The following is a 22,099-nucleotide window of genomic DNA, read 5'->3' on the forward strand; positions in this document are numbered from 1 at the left end:
TAAAAGGTCACGTTTTTCACCATTAGGTATATCAAACATCCCAGATTGCTCGGTTTTTCAATGAAGTTATCGAGACAAGTTCGATCCAGCCCGGATGCCCGGATGTTGTAAAAAATTCCTGGATATTGCTTGGTTTTATTCACATTTTTGAAAAATTGAACAAAAATCTCAAATCTAGTTTTAAGTTATTCTAAAAAAACGTTTTCTTTTTAGGTTTAATTCATCAAAATTACCCAAACTATTTTTTGGAATGCCCTAATCACGAATTGAACATTGATGCTACTTTCGAAAAAAAAAATTAATGGCAACTCATTTTTCTTCATTCCCGTTACATTTTTTGGATTATTGTCTGGCATTTGCTCAGTTTTGCCCGGTTTTTGGAGTTTAAAATTTTGACAGGTTTTTCAGATAAATTTCCCGGCCTGGTTATGTGCAAAAATTATCCTGGAATGTTCAGGAAAACTATTTCTCTTAAACCAAATATCCTTCAGATAACTTTGTGCAATTCAAATGGAGCTCTGACATACTTTTTCAGCTAGCTGATAAGTCCATTTGTAAACATTTGACGCATTTGTCCCATTCAAAATTAACTACCGATTTGAATTATTACATTCCTCAAATTAATTGTTTAAATTTCTTTTCCTACCTAAGCAATTTGGATCCTTGAAAAATTTAATTTTAGCCTTCCAGATGATAGTTAAATGCGATGCCTTTGTACCATGACCTGTGGCTGAATTAAAGGTATTTGAAATCATCAGCGTAAAAAAATCTGTAACTTTTTCCAAATTAGTATTTTATCAAGTGAACAAACTTGAAATGGTAGAATCGTTTTCGACTTATTTTTTCCAACACGCTTTTAATTTTAACTTGTTAGTATGTCGTTTGGGATTCTTTTTTTAATATGTCATAAGCAGTAAACCAAAGTCATTAAAAGGGAAACATTCTGGTGTTGCAGTTGAGATTTGAGAGAAGTTGCATTTTTCTAGCTAATACATTTGATATTCATATGTATAAGCTTTCCTGCTTTACTTTAGATAAAGCAGTCCTCAGGCAGCACCTCTCTTAAACAAAAATTTAAAAGATCGATCATGCAGAGATCGATCCTTTTTATTCGATTTTTTTGGTGGATCGATCCTGGAACCATTCAACTGAATCGATCTTGGGAATCGATCTTTTCCAGAAGATCGAACAATCCTTATTCCAAGGCCAAGGTTTGGCGTGTTTTGGGCTTCCAAATAAAATTTATATCAATGAATCAAAGTTGGTAGTGCAATCTTATCAGTGGTTCAATGATTCTGATAAAGAGTTTGATTCCAAGAAATTGCAAATACTTTATCACAAGACATATCCTACTCAATGTGTGATGGTTTAAAAAATGAAAATGATTCAAGAGGCGTTTTGCTTTGAGCTTAATGTTCAACCAACTCAAGTTTGTTTTACGTATTATCATTTAGTGCTGCAATCTTGGTTTTCGCAAGGTAAGTCATATTTATGATTTGTTTTATATAGCATCAGAAAGTGCCTTACGTTGAAAAGCACAAGTAAATTGCTAGCTAAATAACCAACTGCAAAATTTGCAAATTTAAATATGAACGTTGGATTCACTTGTTCAATTCTCGTTCAGCGCGACAGTGCTGCACTCGGAAGAATAACTTAAGACAATCAAGTATGGTAGCATGAACAAAAGACTGAGTCGATTTGAGCTCTCTTTTGAATTTTTCAAACCCTGGGGCCTACAAAGCTTCGTTTTGGTCCATAAATCATCCAAGATTTTTGGCAGAATTTGGAAGTATCGTTTACATGACTAAATTTGAACTTTTAGGTATGTATGGGAAATAATAAATATTCTGTACTGAAAAATCAAAATCATTTTTGTTACTTCTGTGGAACTGAACCTGCTAATGGGCTAATGGGAAAATTTTCCACTTAAAAACTTTGTCGAAGACCGTAACTTCTTATTATTAGCTGTTTAACAGGGTTATGTCTTTAGGCATTGCTAAACAATAAATTCAATTGACATCACTGCTGGGTGCATAGCGAAGTATTGCATGAAAAGTAGTCATGCAATACCTTGCTAGGCACCCAGCAGTGATGTCAATTGATTTTTTTTTTTGTATTCCAATGCTTAAAGCCATGCTCCCATTCAACACCTAATAGCTTGTTTGTCTAATATTTAAGATACGAAGTTAGGTCTTTAACAAAGTTGTTCAGTGGAAAATTTCCTTTAGAGAATTTATAAACAACAACCGTCAGCAGGCTCGGTTCCACAGTACAAAATATTCAATTTTCCCATAAAAATAAATAAAAGTTTAAATGTACTCATGTAAACGTGACTACAAAATTCTGCAAAAAATCGTGATTGAGTTTTAAAGCAAAACAAAGCTTTACAGACCCCAGGGTTTAATCAAATCAATAATGACCCAAAATTGACTGAGTCTAGTGAACAACTCCAAAATATTAAATTTGGTCCAGTCCGAGATACGAAACGTACGTAAATATTATTGTGTAAAGAAACATTTCTCGAGCTATTTAATCCTAAAGCATTTTGTGATGTCTTGACAGAACAGCATCATAGTTTTATGGAAGAATGACAGCTTGCCGTTGAATTCCGAAGAAAAAATACAGCATCACACTGGTTCTAACTTTCAGTCACATCTCTTAACGAAAGAATCAACTGTTTTTTCAATGCTTTAAAGTCTACTCAAATAAGCCTTCTGCAATCACTCTCGTGCAAACGTACCTTCTCGCAGGCAAAGAGCACCGGCGCGGTGGCCAGACCCAACTTCAGATCCGCGGCGGCCGGTTTGCCCATGGCCTCGGAGCTGGACACGAAATCTAGCAGATCATCGACAAACTGGAACGCCAGGCCCAAATTCCGCCCGTACTGGAAGCTCAGCTCGACCATCTGTTCGTCCGCCCCGGATAGGACTGCCACCTAAAAAAAAAGACGGATTAAAAGTTTAATGAAGTTTTTTTTAAAACTTGTTTGAATACTGACCGCTTTTAAACTATTCGCTATTAGGGATGCCGTTTTCCTGTACGTCTTGGTGAAGTAGTGAGCGAATCGTTCGTTTTCGGTTTCCTTGGAGCCTAGCTGCATGAACTCTCCCTGCACTAAATCTGTCAGGACCTATTTTTTGGGGAGGAAAAATGGGAAAACATTATTAACATAAATTTCAAATAAATTCCAGTATAAAATACAAAAAATAATGAACGTTCAACATCTTATAAAAGAAAAAATCACAGAAATCCGTTATCTCAATTAATGATCGTGTCAATCAAAAACAACAACAGAAAAAACGGCTGACATTTGAAATAAAAAAAAAATTAAAAACAATTCAATTGATGCACCTGCTCGTGTATCACACCTTGGCTCTTGTAGATGCAAATCGAGGACCGCAAGTACTATTTACGCGGAAATGTCTTCACCGGTAAAGAAAAAAAAAAGTCCTCCCGATTGATACTTCACATCAATCTTCGGCTCGTTCGAAATTCCAACCGCGTACCGGCACCAGGGCAGATGAGCAAAAATTCCGTTCATGTGCTGCAATGCCAGCTGCTCGAATTGATATCTACTCATATTTGTCGCTTTTGAACAGGTGAACAGTTGTTTTGCGGTTTTTTTTTTTTGCTTCTAGGAATAATTGTAGATGCTGAACATTTCCTACATCACAACTATTTGAAACACTCCCAATAACAACTCATTGAGGAGTTCTGCCATGAACTACGCGTGGAACGCGGACGCATATTGCAAGTCAATTTGTTCGAAACAACACGCCCCGAATTTTTCTACGTTTTCATCATCCCATGCGTGTAAATAAGTTGTTGGAAGAATTTTTATCTTGCATTTATGATTCACTGTAAACAGTCTTGTAAAAATCTTTCAAATTTAAGCATTCCTTTTTAGCAACACCTATATCGAAAGTTTATTTGGACGTAGAATAACGTCTTTCGAGAAGAATTTCACGTTACGGGAATGTGTTACTTTAAAAGAAATCCTGAATGAGGGACGTCATGCAGTTTTAACTTGGATTTTTTTATCGGGATGAATAAGCCACCGATGCTTAAAATCCCTTGAGAAAAAAAAACTTGGATTCTTTAAAACTATATTGAGTCTTATTTAGGTCCTGAATGGATGAACATGTTTTTAAAAGCTTTTCTGTTCATTTCAAAAATAAATAATCATAGAATAGACGTAATAAAATCATTTGAAAATCCTTAAAATAAAAAAAAACAATGTTCGTTTACTTATTTAGCATGCTGTATGAGAATTTTTTAGTTAAAAGTTATTAAATTTTATCTGATAATTTGAATTAGAATTTTTTTGTAGAACACGATCCTGCACTATTCTGTTTAACCTTTTCTGCTCTAATTTTGTGCTCACGGCTTTCACTTCGTTCAGTAATAAATTTCAGGTTTTCTCATCGATTCAATGCCACTTTCTATTATGTACCGTAATCCGGGGTAAAATTGGTCGCTTGGTCGGAATGTGGCATGTTTCATATTTTTAAAATCAGTACTGGATCCCAATAAACGTAAAACACGGTTGCAGATATTTATTAGATCACTTTAAATTGGATTAAAAATCGGTTTCGTCTCTGTTTCGACGGTTTTAACGAGTTTTCTCGGTCATAAAGGATACTGTTCGCACAAAATATTAGTCGCAACAGTTCTGGGTGTAGTCGCGCCACACCAAATTTGCATGCCTCCGTAAAAGCGCACTTCTTATGTGATGAAACCAAGAAGTTTGGTCACTTCGCTGTTAGACCGAACATCCGCACAAAGCGGAGAATAAAAAAAACGATTCAATTGGTCAGTACCAGTAAACGCGCGCAGTTGTACTATCTTTACTATCTTTTCATTCCCGTCGCCGGTTAAAAATAAAAGTTCTACCGTTTAAGTTTGGAGTTTGTTTGAATATATCGGATTAAAACGGAAGTTGAAAGTGATATTCATTCGAATTTTTGAACTAATCCGAACCCCTATAACCGGTGATAACATTTTGGTCCTTCGGAAAGCCGGATAACGGGACCCGCGAATCCCGTGTGTGAACAATAGTTGTTGTTCGGTGCTAAGAAAACTGCACAAAGGATTCACATAACGCGCGCTTGTGACCCATCGGCTTGGCTTGGGTTTTTAGTGAAATAAAAAAAAATTTGAGCCACCGTGGGAAGTGATTATCGCGTTAATTAAGTGCACATTACGTGAAAACACTGCTGCTGTACCGTGATATCGTGTGATTATATCAACGGAAATTTCCCCTACGTGGGTGAACGATTGTGGACCGATTAAGTGATAATTGGACGCATTGCAGTACCGGTGAAAATAAATAGTTCCCCCACCGTGGGCAAGTGCATTCGGTGAAAAAAGTGTGCCGCACTGGCAAGTGAATTTTTCCCAATCGATCTGTCGCTGCTTCTTGGAAAAAGTCCGCCTGCAATTGGCCAAAAAGAGCGTGTTTTTTTTGTGGTGAACCATCAGCACCGGGCGATTGCTTCGTGGTTTGGATCGAATCCATTCAGTGTGCTGCTGAGAACAGCTGATCAGGAGTTGCAAAACCATTTTGCTTGAGCCGCAGTTTTTCAGACCATCGCTGGCTAGTCCTGCTACAAATCATCGTCAGATAAGTACCACTTTGCCCTTTTTGTGTGTTCAGAGAGTCTGTGGGGGGTTGTTGCATGAAACTCCACAGTCTGGCATTTACTACGTAAGGATTCCGGATAAAGTTGTTGGAATTTGGAAGCCTTTATCCGTGCAAATTAAAGTGGGTCGGTTGATGAAACTTTGCTGATATCAAGTCGATTGATCAGCCTGGGATTGTGTTGAGCTGTCACTTTTTGCGAGACGTCGAGTCGATGTCGGTCTGTCATTGAGGAAAGTAGTGCAAAAAGTGGATAAAAAAAAAAGTGCAAAGTGGAAGCCTAACTGGAACTGCGTGAACTGTTTAGTGAAAAGTGGTCATCATGCGTGATTTAAAAGAACTCTACCAGCTAGAGAGCAGTCTGTGTCGCACTTTTGAGACAGTACGAAAATTTATTTCAAGTGCGAACATTAGTGCAGTTAGAAGTGAATTTATTGGCGTACGCATCGAACGCCTGGACGATGCGTTCAAGCAGTTCCAGTTAGTGCGTGCGGAAATCGAGCTGCAGACCGACCAGGTGGCCGGGGTAGACGATCCTGACGAGGAGTTGTCGCTGATTAACGCACGAGCTGAGGAAAACTATACCATTGCCACGGAAAAAGAAGATGACTACTGCAACCTGAAGGGAGAGCTGCTGCACCTACAGTCTTTAGCCCGTCGATCCGAAAATTATGAACAACTTACAACCACCAGTACCCAGGACCCGATTGGATCGTCAGCGAGTTTGGCTCGAGTGAAGCTGCCCGAGATTCGCCTGCCGAGCTTTGATGGGCAAATCGAGCTCTGGATCACTTTTCGGGACTCATTCGATAGCTTGATCAACTCTTGTAACCAGCTTACGCAGATGGACAAGTTTACTTATCTACGATCCGCGCTGACAGGGGAAGCGCTTCGTGAAGTGAGCTTAATCGAGTTTACGGCAGCCAATTATCAAGTGGCATGGGCTGCTTTGACGAATCGGTATGAGAATCGCAAGCTGATTGTCAAGACGTACGTTGATGCGCTTTTCAAAGTCGAGACCATGCGCAAGGAAAGCTACGACGGGTTGAGCAAGCTGATAGGAGATTTCGAGAAGAATCTACAAATGCTGGAGAAGATTGGTGAATCTTCCGATGGTTGGAGCACTTTGCTGGTCCACATGGTTTGTTCTCGGTTGGACCCGTCGACGTTACGGCACTGGGAGACGCACCACAACTCCCGCGAGGTGCCCAAGTTCCAGGTTCTGATACGTTTCTTGAAAGACCACTGTTCGATTCTGCAAACACTAGCGCATCAACCCACGGCTGCGGATTACCAGTTCAAACGGTCCAAGTTCGGTGTAAGTCATCCCAGTATCCAGTTCTCTAAAATGTGTCCATTTTGCGGTAACGAGTTCCACTCTGCCTTCCGGTGTATAGAATTCCTCAAGTGTACAGTCGAAGAACGCAATGATTCAGTGAAAAGGGCTCGACTGTGCCTGAACTGTTTGTCCCCCGGTCATATGGCTCGTGTCTGCAGCAAAGGCTCATGCCATCACTGTGGATCGCGCCATCATTCGTTGCTGCATCCAGACCGTCAATCCTCCGTCTCGCAAACCCGTAGTAATTCGCCGCCGTCAGTACTCCAAGCTCCGCAATCCCAACCACAACCGTCTCCTCTATCCCAACCGATCCCTTCCACAAGCCAGCCCTTCAGACCACCTACCTCCACATCGTTTCCAGTAACACAAATGCCAGACTACTCTGCAGACTTCTCTGGAGTCACACCACACACAATCGCACTGCCCACACAAACACACTCACCACCACGCCAAGTGCTGCTGTCGACGGCCATCGTTCGCGTCCAGGACCAGGCTGGAAACTTTCGGCTAGCCAGAGCTCTGCTGGACTCCTGCTCACAATTCTGCTTCATGAGCACAAAATTCTGCCAGCGTTTGAAGCTTCGAAGTTCCGCAGAATATCTCACTGTGCAAGGCATCGGTGGTTCAACAGCAGTCTCGAAGAAGCAGGTTGTGGCATCCGTTTCACCCCGTTGTTCGGGGATATCATCCTTTGTTTCTCCGATGACGTTTTACGTGCTTCCGGAGATTACAACTACCCTGCCAGCCAGCCGTGTTTCGCTAAGATCGCAGAGTTTACCGAATGGTGTGATACTAGCCGATCCCAACTTTTTTGAGCCAGGACAAATCGACCTCATCATTGGTGCTGAGTTCTTTTTCGACATCCTTTCTGACGGTCGCTTCAAGGTGTCAGATGATGGTCCCAGCCTCCAGAATTCAGTTTTTGGCTGGATCGTTGCAGGCACTGTTCCTGATCGGAATAATTCCCATCCACTGACAGTCACATCATGTTCGGTTGCAGAAATTCAAGACCAGCTTGCCAAATTTTGGGAATTGGAGACCTGTAGATCGCCCAGCACACTTTCAGTAGAAGAGTCAGTTTGTGAAACTTTGTTTGAAGAATCCACTATTCGAGACAGCATCGGAAGGTTCATCGTTTCTCTCCCAAAACGGAACCATGTCATTCGTCAGCTCGGTGAAACACGCAGTATAGCCCTGAGGCGATTCTATGGCCTGGAAAAGCGATTCTTGTCAGACAAACAACTACATTCAGCGTACAAGGAGTTCATTGAAGAATACGTGAAGCTCGATCACATGCGAGAGGTCCGGTGCAGTGATGAGTTGATGCCAGTGTACTACCTACCCCATCATGCAGTTTTCAAACCAGACAGTTCCACCACAAAGCTCCGTGTTGTGTTCGATGCGTCTTGTAAATCATCCACTGGTGTTTCCCTCAACGATGGTCTTATGGTTGGCCCTGTTGTCCAGGAAGATTTACTTTCGATAGTTCTCCGTTTCCGTCTCCATCGTGTTGCTGTAGTAGCAGATGTCGAGAAAATGTACCGTATGATTCGTGTCCAGCCAGAAGACCAACGATTACAACGAATCCTGTGGAGAAACTCACCAAATGAACCAATTCGCACGTATCAACTAACCACCGTTACGTACGGAACCGCTTCCGCGCCCTACTTGGCAACCAAATCTTTGCGAACCCTAGCAGAAGAAGGAGAAGAGTCGTACCCGAGAGCAGCGTCGTCTTTAAAGTACGACACGTATGTCGACGATTCGCTAACAGGTGCGAATTCAGTCGAAGATGCGAAGAAGTTATCCCTCGAGATGGTCGAGTTAGCAGCAACCGGTGGATTCACGTTGAGGAAGTTCAACTCGAATTCAGCTGAAGTTCTGTCGTCACTACCCGAGCATCTTGTAGACGATCGTGCTCTCTTCAATTTGGATTCTTCGAGTGCGTCAGTAAAAACCTTGGGGTTGATGTGGAGGCCGAGTACCGACAGTTTTCTGTTCCAGTGTCCAGTGTGGGACTCCCAACCAACATTAACGAAACGGATTGTATTGGCAGATACGGCTCGTTTGTTTGATCCCTTAGGTCTTGTCGGACCGGTTGTGATTCTGGCAAAGATATTTCTCCAAGATCTATGGCAGCTGAAATGCGGATGGGATGATCCACTTCCGGAAAATATGCAAGCAGCTTGGCAGGAGTACCGAAGAAATCTAGCCCCACTGTCTACGTTAGTTATTCCCCGATGGTTGTCGTTCCACTCCGAACTTTTGAGCGTAGAAATTCACGGATTCTGCGATGCTTCAGTAAAGGCGTATGGTGCATGCCTGTATCTCCGAAGTACAACAAGCGATGGGGAAGTTTTTGTTCAGTTAATCACGGCAAAATCCAGAGTCGCCCCTCTAGACGATGTGAAAAGGAAGAAGAAACAGCAAACCATCCCACGACTTGAATTATCGTCAGCCCTTCTTCTATCACACGTGTACGAGAAAGTCAAACAGAGCCTGCGAATTCCTCATTCTGCATATTTTTGGACGGATTCAACAATAGTACTGTGCTGGCTATCATCATTACCATCTCGTTGGCAAGTATTTGTTTCGAATCGCGTATCCGAGATCCAACATATCACCAAGGGCAGTTGTTGGCAACATATTTCTGGTGTGGAAAATCCGGCAGACATTATCTCCCGAGGAATGATTCCTGCACAACTTCTTTACCAATCTGTTTGGTTCCATGGTCCGTTGTGGCTTCGTCAAGACTGTAGTACCTGGCCTCGTTCAAACGTAACAGGAGACGTAGATCCATCCCTATTAGAAGAACGTAAGGTGTGTTCGCTTCCAGTGACAGAAGTAGCATCAAACCCGTTTTTTGAACTCCGAGAATCTTATATCAACACTGTCCATATTGTTTCTTGGAGTTTGCGGTTTTTGCACAACGTTCGCATAAAAAATCCTGAAGATAGAGTCTTAGGTAGTTTGTCTGTAGAAGAGCATAAAGCTGCCTTGCATCATCTCGTTCGTTTGGCTCAAGCAGAGTCATTTCCCGCTGAAGTTGAAGCATTACAGAAAGGTCAGCTGTTAAAAACCACTTCGTCAATTCTGCCGTTAAATCCTTGCTTCGTTGATGGTATAATCCGTGTTGGCGGCCGGTTGCAATCTGCTTCAATATCGCAAGAGAGAAAACACCCGATGATCCTCAGCAATCAACACCCGTTCTCCAGGATGATAGTGAATCACTATCATCATCAGCATTTCCACGCTGGTGCCCAGTTACTAATTTCTTCACTGCGAGAAAGGTTTTGGATAATTAGAATACGAAGTCTTGTCAATACGGTCCTACATGAATGCGTACATTGTTTCCGGAATAGACCCCGAGTTTCGGAACAGCTCATGGGAGAGCTGCCAGTAGAACGTGTATCGCCAGCGGAAGTTTTCGACAAAGTTGGTGTTGACTACTGTGGACCTTTTCTTGTTCGATACCCCCGCACACAACCTCGTAAGCACTTTGTGGCAATTTTCGTATGTCTGGCCACAAAAGCGGTACACATCGAATTAGTAGCCGATCTTACCAGCGAAGCTTTCATCGCAGCGTTTAAGCGGTTCTCCGGACGAAGAGGAAAACCAAGTCTCGTGATGTGTGACAACGCTACCACCTTCGTTGGAGCCAAGCGCCAGTTGGACGAACTTTATCAACTTTTCACTAGCCAACAGTTCCAGAGGTCCGTGAATCACGAAGCTGTAGATCAAGGGACAGAATTTCGATTTATACCAGCTAGAACTCCCAATTTCGGTGGACTTTGGGAAGCCGCAGTAAAGTCCTTCAAGACACACTTGAAGCGGACAATTGGATGCAGTACACTCCAGTTTGATGAAATGCACACAGTAGTAGTTCAGATCGAGGCCATCTTGAACTCGCGTCCGCTCACACCAATCAGCAATGACCCTAATGACTTCGAGGCGTTGACACCAGGTCATTTTCTCATCAAACGTCCATTAACGGCCGTTCCAGAACCGTCGAAGGAAACCATCCCCGAAAATCGTTTGTCTCGATGGCAGCGTGCAGAAGATTTCTACGAGCGAATTTGGAAGCGGTGGTCAACCCAGTACCTATCTGACCTTCATAGTCGAACTAAGTGGACACGCCAAAGAGACAACATTTCTGTAGGAACCATGGTGCTGCTCAAAGACGAACATCTTCCCCCGTTGAAATGGAAACTTGGTCGAGTTTTGAGAGTACATCCCGGTGCAGATGGCAACATACGCGTTGTCGACATCAAGACCCAGGACAGCGAATTCAGCAGGGGCATACAAAAAGTTTGCGTTCTGCCCTTCCGAGGCAATCCACCAGTTTCTGCACAGCCAGAGGACTAAGCCCCTCCCATTTACGCTACTCGCAACCGTTGCTGCTCAGTACAACCATATCCTTCCCGTTCGTCGTTTGCCTTCCGTTGATGTTCATCCAGTATGTGAGCCAGTAAAGCCGAATAAAAACACGTTCGCGTGTTGTTTGATCCAGCGAAGATGCATCCTAGTTTTATCGCTGCGTTCAGTATCAGCGAACCGATCTTCCAAGAGTTTGTGGCATTTAGAATCAACACAGCACCAGTTATTAATCGCAGTCAACCCATCTACCTTACCACTCGACATTTCATCATTTGCGAAGCGGCAAACAGACAACGCTAGTCTGAGCAGAGTTCCAGCACCAAAGCCTCCAGGGGTGACGCGGTTGCGATCGGACGGGTCGAACCTGTCACCCCACCGCTAACCTTCGTTAAGTACCCATCCAATACGAACGTCCAGTACGGACATTTACCCGTTCTTTCATCACAGGTTGCGGTTCGTCGTGTTGGAACTCCTCAACTCATCTTAAGCCCTAGCGTAGCAGCAGCAGCAGGAGCAGTAGCAACGGCAGCAGTCAGCGTGTATTTATCATCATTATCATCAAGCAGTCATCAGTGCTTCCGGTATAATCCGGTAGCGTTCGAAGAGCACACCAGTTCCAGTTTTTTTCATCAGTTGCATAGGTGCAACCAGACAATGTTAGTCTGTCCAGAGATCCAGCTCTAAAGCAATCGGGGGTGACGCGGTCGCGATCGGACGGGTCGGACCTGTCACCCCACAGCAGCCTTCCGTTAAGTACCCCATCATATTTCCACGTCCAGTTCGGACATTTACCCGATTATTCTTACCAGGTTGCGGCGCGTCGAGCTGGAACACCCTGTCCTCTGTACAGTCATCGCAGTATCACCCATCGGAGAGTCCAGCGTTCAGACCACGTGGACCTCATAAGAGTAGTTTTAATTAAAATAGTAGTTGAAATTGTTAAATATTTCAAGGCGGCCGGTATGTTCGCACAAAATATTAGTCGCAACAGTTCTGGGTGTAGTCGCGCCACACCAAATTTGCATGCCTCCGTAAAAGCGCACTTCTTATGTGATGAAACCAAGAAGTTTGGTCACTTCGCTGTTAGACCGAACATCCGCACAAAGCGGAGAATAAAAAAAACGATTCAATTGGTCAGTACCAGTAAACGCGCGCAGTTGTACTATCTTTACTATCTTTTCATTCCCGTCGCCGGTTAAAAATAAAAGTTCTACCGTTTAAGTTTGGAGTTTGTTTGAATATATCGGATTAAAACGGAAGTTGAAAGTGATATTCATTCGAATTTTTGAACTAATCCGAACCCCTATAACCGGTGATAACAGATACAAAACACCTTCATAATATTTAAAAATGCTAGTTTATCAATTTTATCTTGCTTTTTAACGTTTTCTTTAAAAAACATTTAGAATGGAAACAAGTACTTTTATTGCATACATTTAGGGGCAAAAATTAAAACAATTGCTAAATAATTTGAGCTAAAAAATAAAAATGAAATTTTACCTTAACACGTTCCTCTAAGCCCTCCTAATATTTCCATTTTCATTTTTTCTTCAAAGTTAACCATTCGATCGCGTTTCTATCCATTTGTCCAATTCGGGCTTACTCTTGGAAAATGTCCTTATTATGTCAAAAATTTATCATTAAAAAACTATAAAAACAGCACTTTAACTATACATACATAAAGAAAAAAAGTAGTTCTTTCACATTCAACAAACCGTTTCCTTCTAAATGCTTTTTGGTTTCATCAGAAGAGCTGTTTATTTGCAAGCCTTGGAAAAAGTAGATATTTTAAGATTTTGAAATTACATTTTTACTAACAGAAAAAAATTTCGAATACAAACCAAATTTTTTCTATTTGATACTCCATTCATAGGCTTTCAAACGTAGAAAACAGTTTTCAAAGATTCAAACTATAGACTGAGTTATTGATGATAATGTGCAAAAATTCATTGTTGCTCAAAGATACCACGGTGTTCAAAGTTACCCCGTTTTACGGTACCTACATTTGCAATTTTCACTTAATTTCATTCAAATTATTTCCGCTTTCAAAGATTCGTAAGTTGAGATATAAACAGTATACATATCAACCTGATAAGAAGAGGATAACAAAATATATCAAGATAAGATTTTTTTATATTTGATTTTTTCATATCTTAATGAGATAGAATTTAGTGCTCGTAAGATGTTAAAATATCTTAAATTATAACAAACAGTCCATGCAAGGATAACTACATTATATCACCCTTTGATAGCATCATATCAAGATTATAAATCAGGGTGGCCAGCGAGTTTTCATTTTCAAATGGAAACTCGGTTTTGTCCGGTTTTCTCGAATGAGTTTTCATGGTTACTCAAAAAATATTTTTATCAGTTTTTTTTTTGACCAAAAAAAGTACACATTTTTATAAAAGTTGAACGTGTAAATGTCAGAGGACCTAAAATTAAATCCCGAAATTAGATGATTATTACGATGATGTTTTTTGGGATTTCTACAAAATTTAGAGAACATATTCCGATGAATCTTATTCTTTACTTAGCATTCTGACACAAATTATTTCGATTCTCATCACGAATAAAGCTAAGTTCTTCTAGAAATGGAAAACCTTCTTTTGGTTATGACTACGTTCCTATTTTTTTTTTTGAAATATTGATGATACACGAAATGAAGCTTAAAAAATTGGGAACAATTTTTTTCAAAATCATTCATTGATCAATTAAGAACGTAACAAGACTGTTGTTTTTTTCACACAAAAAATGTTTTGCTAAATGGTTAGAATACTGCCCAGAATGTCGTTTAAAATTGGTAAAAAGTATAATGGTAAGTATAATGGTAGGTAACAAAAACTCTTGCATATTCTCTGGAATATTCTCATTCGTTTACTTCGCATTCTACGATCTCGAATAACCGATTTTACATAAATTTGATTTTTATGATGAGCATGTAATGTTTGGTTGGATTTCGTCAGCTCGGCTGACATCGCCGTGGAAAAGAATTAGAAAACCCAGTTAATTTTGAAGCAGCTAAATCCACCAATAAAATTATCGCTTGTTCTTCTCAAACGAGAAATATTGGGTAATAATTGAGTGGAAATTGAAGAAAAAGGGCGAAGGCACCAAAAATATTGATTAGACGAGGTAATGGTGGGAGAAACTGATCGATAAAATAAATGAAAAAGTATGCGTTTACTGAAGGGAAATACCAAAGGTAAAATAGGAATATTTCTAAAAACAACGTTTAAATTTTTTTTCTTATTTTTTCATAAGATAACCTTCATTTCTTTCTCGGATAGTTCCTTGATAAAATGAGTGGTTTTTAAGATACACCAATTCATAATTGTCCGATTTCTAAAAGAACTAAGATTTAAAAGCCGGATGTAAAATGTATTTATCTCAATTCTTACTTATTTATCCAAATTTCTAGTCTGAATTTTCAGTCCGACCAAAAATGTATAGCTTTATTCGAACTTTCAATTAAAAATCTTAATCCTTATTTAGAAATTTACCTGCTAAATTTTGATTTTTGTAACTCATTTAGTTATAATCTGAAATTTTCAACATTTTTAATCCTTAATCAGAATGTATACTAGAACAGAACCACAGAAAAACTTGGTATTTGTTCACCTTCTGTGCAATTATCATTCAATCAAATAACATGTTGATCACTCAATTCCAATTTTTTGTTTCTCGCATATTTCCACGCATGGTCTTAACTCATGGTCTTAAGTACATAACTCAAATGCTATGAATCTAATAATTAAACTATACTGAGCAAAATTAAACACAACACTTTAAGTAACTCAAAGTTAATAAATTTGTAGAATTTGATCCAATTGTTTCTTAGATATATCTAGAGTGCAGAACTTTGATGTTTTCTGGCCAAGATTCCTGCGCAAACCTGAATGTGTTAAGCAGGGATCTAACTTTTCAAGATGTGGATTCAGTCAAAAACCGAATAATTTCAATGTATAAATTTACATCATAACTAAAAAGTTACATTATTATATTTTTTTTAATTTTTAAAATTTATTTCTTTATCCAGTTAGTTAATCAAGCTTTAAAAGTTATTAAAATTTGTTATTTTAAAGACATTTTTTACAATTCACTGCAGTAGCAAAAAAGTAGTTTATGCTCGAGATATTTTTCTACGACGTTTCGTTATTTTAAAGAATATGTTATATTTTGAAACTGGAAAACTTAAAATCACCAAAATGGATGCGCTAAGCTAAAAAACCCGTTTTTTGGAAATTTCCGACTTTTTCCCGCATTTTAATCATGCAATTCAAATTCCGACTTCCTCCTGCGAAGGGTTTGCCATCCTAGAATAAACGACTTAAGCTTGTAAAGTTTCTGAGATTATTTGTTGTCATGATAAAATGAATGAATTTTAAGATTCTACACGTTTATATATCGGAAAAATGATCCATATAGAATTTTCCCGGTTTTAAATTCGCAGGTTTTTCCCCAGTTTTACCGATTTTATTTTCAATTCACGGTTTTTCCCGGTTTCCCGGTTCGCGCCACCCTGTTATAAATCAATGAGATAGAATATTGACCACTAAAAAAGACAAAACAAAATCAATCAAGCATACAAGCTTTTATACAATGTTTGCTTTGTACTCGAGCACTTGTATGTAAGGTTGCACTGTCTCAAGCCCTGCACTCAAACTTTCATGTATTGTTTCCATCTTGCACAACTCTTGGGCAGTTTGGGTAAAGACAGGAAATTTGAACCTCGACCTGCCGGTTGAGAGGCGCGTGCTTTTCCACAGGACCATACCTGATACAAAGCTTTCGAAGCCCTCATTTAAATTAAAATTTGTTATTAAAATATGTATCTGCTTTAAGAAATTAATATCGCAATTTCACAATTTCAATAAAAAAAATTGCATAGGTTTGTTTTGATTTTTTTTTTGCAAAACCCAATACGGATTAAAATTATGACTCGCTGATTCAAACGAAATTTCAGTTTGAGCAATTTTCAACCAGTTTAAAAAATTCACATTTTGAACTAAATACTCTGAATTGAACGATTTTATTAGAATGTTTCAATCAGATTCATATTGAAACTTTGGATTGATTTAGGAAATTTGATTTGAATAGAAAATATCTTCCCATCCACAGCAAGCCCCTTTAATGATTTAAGTTCCCGATCAGGAGGGAAAAACTAAATTATATCAAGATGAGATATTTTGATACTAATTTTTTCCTATCTAAATGAGTTATTATTCAGTACTCGTAGGATGTTAAAATATCTCAAATTATATCAAAAAATCTATACCATCATAGCTAAATTATATCAATTTTAGATATGCTCCTTTCTAGATTATATCTCGTTCAGATAGCATAGTTTGATATTGGGCAGAACAAAACCTATCAAAATTATAACTTATCAAGATGTCAATATATCATATTATTTGCTAAAACCATGTTCTATTTTGATTTTCCCAAAAATTGAATCCAATTTTAAGGATCTGTTGAGCGAAACTCATTAATGTACGGTTTGAGCCGTTGACTTCGATGTCCGTGTTTCAGAAAAAGTTGTACATATATCATATAAGATATAATCACTTTATTTTGGGACAACCCGAAAAAATCCTTCATCATTGAAAATGAGCTCAACCCCATTCAAGTCTGTCAATCAGAATAAGATATAATTCAGATTGGAAAAGCTTAAAATCTAAATTTTTCAGTACTTAGTTATAACTGAATCAGAATCTTGGTGAGATACGTTTGAGTTATTATTTTGATATGTTCTCCTGATCGGGTCAGCACTAGCTTAAATCATATTATCGGGGAATTCGTGTAGGTGTTTTTCTTAAAATTTATCTACAAAAGTTGAGCTCAAAACTTGAAGAAATTTTCTGAGGATATTTTTACAAAAGGTTAAAATTCATGTGTGAGAAATATGAGAAAATACGCATATATATATAAATTATATAAATTCGAAGAAAAATATAAAGTTCAACTTTTTTTTTGACATATTTGCAGTGTCTATCAACATTGTTATTCTTAATTGTTCACAAACAACCTCCTGAATCTAATGAATAATATTTTATATGAATTCGAAAAATAAATTAACAGATCACAATTAGAACCAGGACTTAACTAATTCAGAATGCATATCAAAATTTTAGGTAGCGAATTCGAATTCGAAAATCATTCAAAGGAGCAGAGGAAAGATTCAGATTTCAAAAAATATTTAAATAGTAAAAAATTGATATCAAGAAAAAAATTTCAAAAGTGTTTAAAATAACATCAATTACTCAATTTCCAAATAAACTGACTGATGTGTTTCGACAAAAAAAAACAACTCTTCGAATTTCCTATTCTTGATTTTAATTGAAGAATTTCCAAATTTGCCTGGATATTGCCCAGATTTTGGGTAGGTTTCAAGATAGCCCAGATTTGCCAAGACCGGATAAATGCGGAAAAATATCTGGTGAGTTTAAGTTTGAACCATTTCCAACGTGCTGAATCCAATTTTCTAATCTAAATGTGTTGCCTGTGACTGGATTGTGGAATCTGTGGAATCGGTTCATCAATGGAACGAAATCTTGATTCAATTCTTTGATTAGCATTTAAAACTAAAAATGGATTAATTTTTCATGTTCGAAACTCAGCATTCCGGAATATTGAACCAAAATTTAAAAAAAAGACATTTTTAAGATTTGAATTTGAAATTGAAACTTAAAAAGCTTCACAATGGTGATTCAGAATTAAAATGTCAGAGTTTTATCATTCGGAATTTTCATTTAGCTTCACTAGGTAGATGAATTACGAATAAATAATTGCAGAAAAAATTTCATATAGAAAAACAAAGACTCAAAATTCAAATCAGAGGTTTCTGGTTAAGGATTTTGTCTGTTCTGTTTAAATTAGAAATTTTGTATGAAATATTAATTCCGAATCTGAATTTTTCATTTATAACCTGAATAAAAATTTTGAATTTCTCATGTGAAATCGATTTCTGAAACGAAACGAAATCTATTTCTCATAAGAAATTCAAAATTTTTACTGTTCAAAACAAAACATAAAACAGGTAAAAACCACTATTATAAAATACGATCTGAACTCATTTTCAAAATTGCGTTCTTTGATAAATCCAAATTTTGATGTTCATTTTTTTTCACAGAATTTGATAATTGAAATAAATCATTGATGATAATTTACTGATGATAAAATAACTTGAACTTAATCTTCAGGTTCAGGAAATTTTAGCTGAAAATATATTTTATTAGTTTGTTGTTTGACGTTATTTATATTGTAGATACTTCAAAAACAAAGATTCCAACTAAAATTTGAATGTTTAAAGTTAATATTATTTGTATTTTTTTTTAATTTTAATACCGTTTTTTATGAAAAAAAAAGGCAAATATAGGAAGATAAGCTCCGATTTGCGTTGTGAAAAATATTTTTACCGTGATTGTGACATGGTCCAGAGTTGTATATTTTGAAATTCTTTTAGATTTTGAGTTTAGCTGTTTTTATGATCGCCATTACTTGTCTTCCCTGCGATTATTATTTAAAAAAATGCATGCATATCATTTAAAAAGTTAAGCAAGTCATGGTACGATCAAAGAATTAAAGATTGCATCAGAGATTGAAAGGTTGAAAAGTTAAAAGATTGAAAAACTGAACAATTGGAAGATTGAAAGATTAAAAAATTGAATGATTAAAAGATTGAAATATTCAACCATTAAAACTGAAAGATTTAATGGTTGAAAAACTGAAAGATTGAAAGATTGAAAAATTGAAAGATTGAAAGATTGAAAAACTGAAAGATTGAAAGAATTTAAACATTGAAAGATTGATCAATTGAAAGATTGAAAGATTGAAAGATTGAAAGATTGAAAGATTGAAAGATTGAAAGATTGAAAGATTGAAAGATTTAAAGATTGAAAGATTGAAAGATTGAAAGATTGAAAGATTGAAAGATTGAAAGATTGAAAGATTGAAAGTTTGAAAGATTGAAAGATTGAAAGATTGAAGATTGAAAGATTGAAAGATTGAAAGATTGTAAGATTGAAAGATTGAAAGATTGAAAGAATGAAAGATTGTAAGATTGAAAGATTGAAAGATTGAAAGATTGAAAGATTGAAAGATTGAAAGATTGAAAGATTGAAAGATTGAAAGATTGAAAGATTGAAAGATTGAAAGATTGAAAGATTGAAAGATTGAAAGATTGAAAGATTGAAAGATTGAAAGATTGAAAGATTGAAAGATTGAAAGATTGAAAGATTGAAAGATTGAAAGATTGAAAGATTGAAAGATTGAAAGATTGAAAGATTGAAAGATTGAAAGATTGAAAGATTGAAAGATTGAAAGATTGAAAGATTGAAAGATTGAAAGATTGAAAGATTGAAAGATTGAAAGATTGAAAGATTGAAAGATTGAAAGATTGAAAGATTGAAAGATTGAAAGATTGAAAGATTGAAAGATTGAAAGATTGAAAGATTGAAAGATTGAAAGATTGAAAGATTGAAAGATTGAAAGATTGAAAGATTGAAAGATTGAAAGATTGAAAGATTGAAAGATTGAAAGATTGAAAGATTGAAAGATTGAAAGATTGAAAGATTGAAAGAATGAAAGATTGAAAGATTGAAAGATTGAAAGATTGAAAGATTGAAAGATTGAAAGATTGAAAGATTGAAAGATTGAAAGATTGAAAGATTGAAAGATTGAAAGATTGAAAGATTGAAAGATTGAAAGATTGAAAGATTGAAAGATTGAAGATTGAAAGATTGAAAGATTGAAAGATTGTAAGATTGAAAGATTGAAAGATTGAAAGAATGAAAGATTGAAAGATTGAAAGATTGAAAGATTGAATGATTGATAGATTGAAAGATTGAAAGATTGAAAGATTGAAAGATTGAAAGATTGAAAGATTGAAAGATTGAAAGATTGAAAGATTGAAAGATTGAAAGATTGAAAGATTGAAAGATTGAAAGATTGAAAGATTGAAAGATTGAAAGATTGAAAGATTGAAAGATTGAAAGATTGAAAGATTGAAAGATTGAAAGATTGAAAGATTGAAAGATTGAAAGATTGAAAGATTGAAAGATTGAAGATTGAAAGATTGAAAGATTGAAAGATTGTAAGATTGAAAGATTGAAAGAATGAAAGATTGAAAGATTGAAAGATTGAAAGATTGAAAAATTGAAAGATTGAAAGATTGAAAGAATTTAAACATTGAAAGATTGATAAATTGAAAGATTGAAAGTTTGAAAAACTGAAAGATTGGAAGATTAAAGAATTTAAACATTGAAATATTGATAAATTTAAACATTGAAAAATTGAAAGATTGAAAGATTTGCAGAAAAAAATTAAACATTTAAAAAGATTGAAATATTGAAAGATTAAAAGATTGAAAGGTTGAAAGATTGGAGAATTGAAAAATAGAAAAACTGAAAGATTGAACGATTGAAAAATTGGAAGATTGAAAGTTTGAAAGATTAAAGAATTTTAACATTGAAAGATTGATAAATTGAAAGATTGGAAGATTCAAAAACTGAAAGATTGAAAGATTGAATGATTGAAAGACTGAAAGGTTGAAAAATTGCAAGATTAAAAATAGAAAGATTGAAAGATTGAAAGATTGAAAAATTGAAGGATTGAAAGATTAAAGAATTTTAACATTGAAAGATTGATAAATTGAAAGATTGAAATAGTAAAGAGTTTAAACATTGAAAGATTGAAAAACTGAAAGATTGAAAGATTAAAGATTGGAAGATTGAAAGATAGAAAGATTGAAAGATAGAAAGAATGAAAGATTGAAAGATTGAAAAACTATTAGACGAAGGTTTATATTATGATTTCTAAAAATCTTATAAATTTATTTCAAGTTTAAAGTTTCCAAAGAGTTCTTGAAATTCAATATTCAATTTTCCATCGTAAGTGGGATAATATGAAAAATGATTTGTAAAAATCTGATTGAACTTATTTTTATAGCTAAAGGAAAAAAAAACTCTAGCACATTTACCACAGATTTTCCCTCATTCATCATCGGCTAGTTTTGTTTCCATCAACCACATAGGTACACAGCATAACACCTGGCTCTCTCTTCGGTCTCGAACTAATGTATGTCCCATTCATAGCCCCCGGGGGGAAGTGAGCGAAGGAGGTGCATATTGCTAATGCATCAAATCGCGCTCATAAAGTTCAAAATTTAATAGAAGAGCAGCGGCAGCAGCGAACAAAAAAAAATGTTAACCACAAATGACGGAAACAATTTGTCACGCGCATGGGGGCCCCCTTCAGTGATATTTTTAGGTATACCCACTTGAACTGGTGGTTTTTTCCCGGTCATTTTCCCATTATTGTGACGATGTGGCGGCGGCGCGCGTCCAGTCAACTCGCTGTTTAGTCAGCAGGAACTTGTTGACGAGTGGCCCCCAGTTCCAAATCGCGGCCCGTTCGCCGCGATTGATGAATCGAACTTAATGAGCTTAATAAAGATCGTTATTGAGGATTTTCCGCCTCGGCAATTGTTTGTTTCAATCGGTGTTTTTCGTTCCTTCTGTGATATTTTCGGGGGCGAGTAGGAAACCAATTAGATTGAGCTATTAAACGGCCAATTGGTACCTTGTCTTGCGGGTTTGCTAGTCGGAAGTTTTTTGTGTCTAGGTGTAGTTCTGAACAAGGTGCCTTTTCTTGGTCTGTAAATGCTGTAAAATGTCACTGTTCTTGGCCGAATGATTGGTTCCATTCAGTTGTTTGGAGGTATTCAAATTTTGTCTATCATT

General features: G+C 36.9%; 1 protein-coding gene across 1 annotated transcript in view; it reads right to left on the bottom strand.

The window, feature by feature from the left end:
* LOC129739542 (all trans-polyprenyl-diphosphate synthase PDSS1) overlaps positions 1-22,099 on the bottom strand; it is a 332,301-nt gene that overhangs the window by 9,329 nt on the left and 300,873 nt on the right. Inside the window, exons 7-8 of the mRNA XM_055731025.1 lie at positions 2,999-3,130; positions 2,741-2,935 (exon numbers count right to left, since the gene is read on the bottom strand). Coding sequence (XP_055587000.1) covers positions 2,741-2,935; positions 2,999-3,130 — 327 coding nt within the window. The remainder of the gene's footprint in view (positions 1-2,740; positions 2,936-2,998; positions 3,131-22,099) is intronic.

The sequence above is a fragment of the Uranotaenia lowii genome, chromosome 1 (genome assembly GCF_029784155.1).
Source record: "Uranotaenia lowii strain MFRU-FL chromosome 1, ASM2978415v1, whole genome shotgun sequence".
NCBI classification, from domain to species: Eukaryota; Metazoa; Arthropoda; class Insecta; order Diptera; family Culicidae; genus Uranotaenia; species Uranotaenia lowii.